Source organism: Vigna angularis, chromosome 1 (genome assembly GCF_016808095.1).
Source record: "Vigna angularis cultivar LongXiaoDou No.4 chromosome 1, ASM1680809v1, whole genome shotgun sequence".
Lineage (NCBI taxonomy): Eukaryota > Viridiplantae > Streptophyta > Magnoliopsida > Fabales > Fabaceae > Vigna > Vigna angularis.
Window position 1 is genome coordinate 31,789,094 of NC_068970.1, and position 8,225 is coordinate 31,797,318.

General features: G+C 35.4%; 1 protein-coding gene across 1 annotated transcript; it reads right to left on the reverse strand.

Moving 5' to 3' along the window:
• Positions 1-3,546: 3,546 nt before the first annotated feature.
• Positions 3,547-7,655, reverse strand: LOC108347842 (subtilisin-like protease SBT3.9). The gene is made up of 10 exons (XM_017587285.2): positions 7,512-7,655; positions 7,308-7,399; positions 7,100-7,197; positions 6,876-7,031; positions 6,112-6,782; positions 5,930-6,021; positions 5,598-5,840; positions 5,375-5,489; positions 4,385-4,577; positions 3,547-4,308 (listed from the first exon to the last, which is right to left on the reverse strand). Exons 1-10 carry the CDS (start codon positions 7,620-7,622, stop codon positions 3,758-3,760), a joined length of 2,322 nt encoding a protein of 773 aa, XP_017442774.1. The 5' UTR covers positions 7,623-7,655; the 3' UTR covers positions 3,547-3,757.
• Between the last annotated feature and the right edge of the window lie 570 nt (positions 7,656-8,225).

Consider the following 8,225-nt stretch of genomic DNA (forward strand, 5'->3'; position numbering starts at 1 on the left):
TTTATGTAATTACACCTTCAAATTATTATACATCTTGATAAGTATGAAAAATACATGTTTTCAGACTTATTAATTAACTCAAAATTTGTATTTATTCGTGAAATAATGTGTTTTCCTCATTGAAAAGTTGTAATTAGAAGTAGGAAAGTGTGTAGTAAATTGTACAAGAATTTATACATCAAAGTGGAGTGCTATCAGATGTTTCTCGCTAAGCCAGTATTAAATTGCTCAGCTAAATAAAGTTTTATTCGCTCAGCACACCAGCACAACTCGCTGAGCAAATAAAGGACAATTAAAGATATGTTGCAGTTGAATATTCGCTTAGCGCATAAAGATTTGTGCGCTTAGCGAATTAGTTATTTTTTCAATTGGCTTTTAAGGTGGGAAAGAGACCGAAAGAAAAGGGGACAGAAGTTCCGGACAAAGGAAAGAAACGAAAACATCTCAGGAACTTCCAAAGAATACTTCAAGGCATCAAGACACCATTGTTGCAAGGGATTGCTTCAAATTTGTACGTTCTAGATGTCTAGGAGTAGTTAAATTTTTCTTTCGTTGGAATTGGATGTAATGAACTCACTCTGATGTAATTTTTCTGTTCAATATATTGTTGTTTGTTCATATGTTCTTTCTTGAATTTACTATCATTGTATGGAAATATAATGTTATTTGAATGTTTCTGATTACTTGAAAGTAACTTTGAATATGAACATAGATAGAGCACCTAAGTGATTTGGGATCTAGGGATAGACTCAATAACTTGGTCATTCTTAGCCTCGAACTTAATACAAATAACTTGGCCATTCTTAGCCTCGGACTTAATGCAAATTGTATGGTAAATTGACTAAGGGATTAACATTTTGATATATAAATTTAGAACTAGTTGCTAAGGGATTAGGACTAGTATGCCTTGATGTGAATGTTTTGATGAAATAATGATATGTATAGAGTTTTATCTTCATATGATTCATCAAACCCAATTCCAACAAAGTTTCTTTTAAATATAATTCCTTGCACACCAACTGTTTGATAAAATATCAAGAAGAATTTCTTATGGTGTTTTGTGCATTTTGATGTCTAATTGAGTTATAAAAGGAAAAATTGTCATGTGTTGCACTAATCCTTTGGAAGAACGATACTTTGAACTTACTCTATATTACTTGAAACAATTTGATATACTTGCAAAAAAGTTATCACATCTATAAATAATTTTTTTCATCCCATAATAATCAAGATTTTTTGTTTCCTTTCGAGTTTTCTAAACATTTTATGTTTATTACTACTTCTTTTTCTCAGTTATATTAATCAAAGTTATTTTTATTATTACATAAGTGAAAAGTTTTTTTATAATTAAAACGAATTTTGTATCTATTTATTTAGTTGGAAAATCAAGCTGCTTACGTTAATATAAATATAATAATAATTTGTTTAAATCAAGATATTTACAGAAATATTTATTTAATATTAACTGAAAAGTTAAAATCATAAATCGAAAGGGTTTAAAAATGTTGGCCATGTTAGGAATCCATTTTTTTCTAAAACAAGTTTACAATTAAAACCGTGTTGCTTGTTGAAAGGACCCAATAAATGCTTCATATATCTCTGGTTATTTAAATATAATCGAGATAAGAAACCCGAATCCACATTCAAATCAGTGTTTTTTTCTTGTTAAATATTAAAATTCCATCTCAAAATTTAAAAGTGAATGGTAAAACAGCATCACATTTATTTTTACTGTTAGAAAAGTGTTTCAAGTTGAACGTTATAAACCACTTAAACTTTAAAGGTTTAATTATTCCAGAGGTCCCTATTTTCGGTCAGAATCTCAATTTGGTCATTTTATTTCTTGGCGTGTCAATTGAGTCCTAATTTTGTAAAAATTGCAACAATTCGGCCCTTGCCGTTAAATTGAACCCAACGACGTCAGTGTCTTGTTGACGTGGCACGCTGGAATGAGTTTTTAATTGACGTGTAGGGGCTACTCTGTCTGACGTGTATATTTATATTTTTTTTAAAACAAACAAATGGAAAGTAGGGTTTTGGTGTTTTTGATGATGGTGCTAAAGACGGGAATGGTCGTCGACGAAGTCTAGTGGAGGCAGAGCTCTTACCTTTTTCCATGGCAGCTTTAATGGCATCCGAGAGATCCGTTCAACATGTTAATTAGGGATTGGGATTGGGAGAAGTTTGTCTTGACATTGTGGGGTTCTTGTAGGGTTCCTGCAAGGTTCAATCAATTTCACAAATTGGGGTATGAATTTGGGGATTTAGGTTTTAATTGAAGTTGACGTTGATAGAGAGCATGCAGTTATCGTCTTCGTCGGAGTTGTGGGAAGAGTGGAGGCAACGGAGGACAGCGATGCGGACATCGAAACCCAACCCGCCATTTAAAATCCCTCCCTCAAACATATCAGAAAACACAAACCCTTGTCGCTCCACCTTTGTTTTTCGTCTTCCCTCGCTTTTTTCACTCTTCTTCTCTACGCACCACAACACAGTTTCTCAATTCCCCTGTTCTTCAATTCTTAATCGGTAAAACACAAACATCGATGGCCAACGATCCCAGGCAGAACGAAGCCCAAGTGACGCTAATTCTCGGCCCGGATTCAACTCATCTCAAATCTCTAATTTCACACTTGATGTCCTTCTCCAACGACCAGCGTTCTCAGCTTGAGTCTCTCTTCAACCTCTGCAAGCAGACCCGCCCAGAATCCCTCCTCCTTGGCCTGGCCCACCTCCTCCACATCGCCCCCAAACCGGAGACCCGAACCATGTCCGCTATCCTCCTCCGCCGCCACCTCACGCACCACCACGACTCTTTCCTCTAGCCACTCCTCTCCCCGGCCACTCGCTCCTCCCTCCACTTCGTCCTCCTCTCCTCGCTCCAACAAGATTCCATCAAATCCATCCCCAAGAAGCTCTACGACACCATCTCCGAACTCGCCGCCACAATTCTCCCCGACGAACCCTCCGCCTGGTCCAACCTCCTCCTCCTCCTCTTCCAGTGGGTCACTTCTCCCGAGCCCAGGGTCTAGGAAGTCTCCCTCCTGATATTCGCCCAATTAGCGCACTACATCGGTCAAACCATACTTCCTCAATTGTCCACTCTCCACTCTGTCCTTTAACTTTTCTCCTAATTTTACAAAGTTTTTAATTTTAAAACTATCTTAATACACATCTATCCACGTCAAGCAAAAAAAGCAATACAAATCAGTACAGCGTGCCACGTTTATCAAATATTGACGCCGTTAGGCTCAATTTAACGGCAAGAGCCGAATTGTTGCAATTTTCACAAAAATAAGACCCAATTGAGACGCCGAGAAAGAAAAGGACCAAATTAAGATTCTGTCCGAAAATAGGGATCTCCGGAATGATTAAACCAACTTTAAACGTCGTGTAAAAAAAATTATTTATATTTATTTATTTTTAAAATTAAAAAATAAGACTATATTAACGTTTTATGTAAACAAATTTCAATTTTACATTAATAACTAGAAACGTATTTAAATTTTTTTCTTCCTTTCTGTTACTCACATTTGCTTTTCGCAGTTTGAAATCATGTCAACCATTTCATTTAAAAGCTATATAAATGTGACTAGCAATCTCGAGAAACATTTTAAATCTTAAGATGGGACAGTGAATTCCATGAGGATCGAGTTCTTTTTCCTCATAATATATATGGTGCACGTGCTGACGTAAGAACGTGGTGTGTTTATTTTACTCCAAAGAAGAACTTGTGTTCAGGTGACGCACTTAATATTCAAACTGCATTGGTTCTGACAACAATCGGGGTCCTCACAGAATGCTTGCCATCTGTCCATGTGAGGCTACCAAATTTGTAATCTCCACTAAACTTTTGAGTTGACAGGAAACTGACATTGAAGCTAAGGACTTGTGTGTCTGAATTGAAACTTAAAGTTTGAGGTTCAACTCTCACTTTTATGCCATATGGAACCTTCACTAGAACTTTGTAGATCGCAGTTACGTTTCCCACGTTTGTCACTCTTCTCGTTACTGTTGCAGTCTTCTTCAAGTTTGGAACTGATATGGAAGGAAGGTTGAGGTTCAGGGCTTGGTGTTTTTCTTTCTTACACCTTGTGCTGGTCTTGATTACTTTTCGAATGGTTGCAATACTGTGATCCATGGAACATAGGAATTGGACATAATCCTCTGTGGTTATGTCATATATGAGTCCTGGAACCATTGCTTTCTTGGGATCCATCTGTCCACCCCCAATATCAAAAGGGTCTGCTGCCTTGTGTGTGGAACCCTCTTCAGATATAACGTTTCCATCTGTTCCACTTTGGTGTGCTTCATTTTTTAGTGCAATTATTAGTAAATTTGATGTAAAGATGTAATTTTAATGTGTTAATTTCCACTGACTCACCTGTTGTTACCAAAGCTGATCTTATGGCTGCTGGTGACCAAGTTGGGTACTTGGATTTCATTACAGCTACTATTCCTGCCACATGAGGACAAGACATTGAAGTTCCAGACAAGAATGAAAATCCACTGTTCTTTGTAGTTCCCTTTGAAGGAAATGCAGCCAAAATATCCACACCTGGAGCAGCTATGTCAGGCTACCTCCATGAATCATCCCCCAAGTTAAGGTTAATGATGACATCATGGAATAAAAAAATGGAGTAAGAGCAATAGATATTTGTTTATATGGCAAGTTGCTTAGAACAATTTACCAAGACACAACAACAGAACAATCAAAAATAAAAAATACAAAAGTATGAGACAGAAAAATAATTCTTTCAAACTTTCAAGAATTTGTGAAACCAAAACAAGAAAGGATAGCAATAATCACAAAACAACACACCATTGTTTTTAATGTGAAAAAATGTTCTCAATATGAGAAATACAAATCCTTAAATACATCAAGTTCTACAAAAATCAAATATAAATTTAAAAGAGAAAGATCAAAAGTACAAACAAAGATTTATTAATCCATATATCAAAGCAATGTCGTGAAATTTGAACAATGGAAATAAAATATAACAATAGTAAGAAACCAATTTTCTAACCGAAAATTTAAGTTCAAAATGAAAAATCATATATTATAAATTTATTAAATTTTAGCTCGATCAAATAATAATCAAAGTAAAATTTTTACTAAGTAGATCGATGAATATATCAAGTTTTTTCACTTACAAAGACTACAAAAATTAAACGCTTTCTTGAGTTAAGTGAAACAAAATTAACTTGACTAATTTAGATCAGTATAAAGACTTTTTTTAGTTCCTTTGCGTTCACACACAACATAAATTTACTTTTGTTATAAATTACATTCAATATTACTTCAGAGTTTCAGAAAAAAAAATTCTGGTTTGGATAAAAACAAGTCACAAATAAGTATGAGGTCCAGGTATACCTTTAGCACAGTCGGAGACAAGCTACTGGGTCCTCTAGACGAGAAAGACGCAACTCGTGGTGATGTCCATTTTCCAATAACAGTCTTGGGAAAACTCAGGCTTGCTGTTGGAAACCTTTCGGATAAGCATAATGTTAATTATAACAAAAATGAACATGAAGAAGAAGCCAATGCCATGAGTGTATATATATATATATATATATATATATATATATTAGCTAACCTTGATCTTCTAATATAGGTTAATATTTGAGTCCCCGTTTCATAATCTACCTTGATACATGGAAACAAACCACATTGATTGAGTCCATCTTCATGATATTGTGCATATACTAGTCCAACTCCTCCAGCTTCCTTCACTGTAACTGATGCAGAAACAATGTCCTGCTGATCTGATACGGAAAAGCATAGAACAATTTTTCCTTCTGTCATAGTTGCATTTAGACTTCCAGATTGGCAATCCTTGCTTGAAAGAAAGACACAACACAAAAAGTAAATTCAAAATTTACAAGAATGCAATACACAAAAAATAGTAAAACTGAAGGGAGTTCTCACGCCAAATTATCTGATGGGTCTAGAGCAATACGTTCAGAATATGTGAGCCCAACAGATTCAAGATTATGTTTTCCAGTATCAATGGACTGTCCCTATATAGAAACAATCATAGGTTCAAACCATGTATGAAGTGTGAAATGAGCATAATTCACCAATTTGATTTGAAAATAGTTGTAGCATACCCACAGAGTGCGGTTATTTCCGAGAGTGATGGCAGCTGGAAAGGCCCTATCTATGGTGGTAGCTCCAACTGTGATGATCCATGGTGCAGTATTTGTAATGGTTTGCGAGAGAGGACCAGAATTTCCAGCAGAACAAACGACTGTGATTCCCTTAGCAGTTGCATGAAAAGAACCAATTGCTATTACATCACGATGATCAACATATGAGAACAAGGGAATGGAAAAGCCAAGAGAAACAGTTAAAACATCAACCCCATCATGTATAGCCTTATCAAAAGCTTTCAAAATGTCAGCACCAGAACACTCTCCAATTGGAAAGTCCCAGCAAGTTTTGTAGATAGCTAAGTGAGCCAAAGGTGCTCCTCCTCTGGCTAAACCAGAAGCAAGTCCTCTGTAGTTTGCATTTCCAACAAAGTAACCAGCTGCTGTGGAAGCTGTGTGAGTACCATGGCCAATTGCATCTCTTGCTGAGAGATATTCATTGGTGTTGTTTCCTTGAAGAAGCTTCTTAGTCTGATCAGTTATTCCTTTCAGAAACCATCTAGCACCTATTATCTTCTTGTTACAGTTGGTGGAGTTGAAGTGCTCTCCCACTTGACAAACTCCTTTCCACCTTGGTGGGATTTCTCCCATTGCTTCATCATTGAAACTTGCTGACTCTGGCCAAATGCCTTCAAGAAACCACAGTTCTCATTGGTTACATAGCTACATTGCAATGCCTGCTTAGTTATTGTTGTTAGGGGTTAATTTATTACTCTCACTACCTGTGTCTATTACACCTATGATGGCTCCTTCACCTAAGTTGCTGTTAGACAAAGCAGTCTCAGAAGTAGAATGATGGATCCCAATAAAGTCCCAGCTCCTGGTTGTATGGAGTTTGTGAATGCCATTTGGAATGACAGAAACTACCCCAGGAAACTCTGCATTACATGTTATAAATTATAACTTTTAAAAGCTTCTGAGATGGATTAAACAACAATCATCATACTTGCTATTGCTTCTGCTTCGTGTTTTGTCAATCTTGCTGCAAACCCTGAAAAACCATACTTGTAGCTGTAAAGAATTGAATCCTTTGCAGCTTCTTTGCTTCAGAACAAAAACAAAACATTTGCAGTTACTTGATTTCTTGATTCTTATTGAAGTATCACGAGATCAGCTCTATGGAAAAATGAGTGTGGGAAGGACACAAACCATACCTTCCTAGAAGTGATGATAACATTTTGTGGTGATACTTTTTAGTAAGTTGTGGATTTTGATATATCTTATCTCCCATGTATACAATGTGCACCTAGAAGTTAAATGATTTATTTGATAATTGATTGTATTGAATGACAAATATATTCATTCATATGCATTAACATGTATACTAAAGTAGAATTAGAAACTTAAATTGCACTCACAGAGCTTGCCTCTGCAGAGATGGGCACAGAGTTTTGCAGTAAAAGAAGAGCAGAAGCTAGAAGCATTTGGGCCAATCTTTGCCATCTCCAGTTTCTTGAATTAGTATCCATTATCTAATAGTTGGAGAGTTTAAGAGGCTTTCCAAATGCATAAAAACACACAAAGTTGTTGCAACTTCTCGTGTTCTTTATAAAGCTGCATTCTTAGTATGTAATGATGCATAGAATATTACTTTTTTGAAAATAAGAAAAGTTCAAAGTCCTTTCCTTTTGTGCACAGCACTTTTTAATTTTTATGGTCATTCTGATGAAAATATGCATAAATATCTTCATGATCAGCTAGGATTGGGGAGGAAAGTGTGTCACTCAGTATAATGCTTTTATTTTTATGGCTAAAATAAAAATATTCTCTAATTCATATTATCATATTATCTTTGTTTGTTTTAATTTAGTCTCTAAGTTTAAAAAGTTGGTTTCAATGTCTTAAGAATCTACATTAGATTGAATTGATCATTCCATCAACTATTTTACTCTAATATTGCTAATTTTGGTAAATGTAATAACTGTTCATGTGATGTGAAATCTCTTTCGTTTTGTCACGTATAACTAAATTGACAAAGAGATCAACTCGATGTAGGGTATTACATTTAATCCCATTTTTGAAATTTTAAATTTAATTTAATTTTATACAAGTAATTCAGTAAATTCTGATTC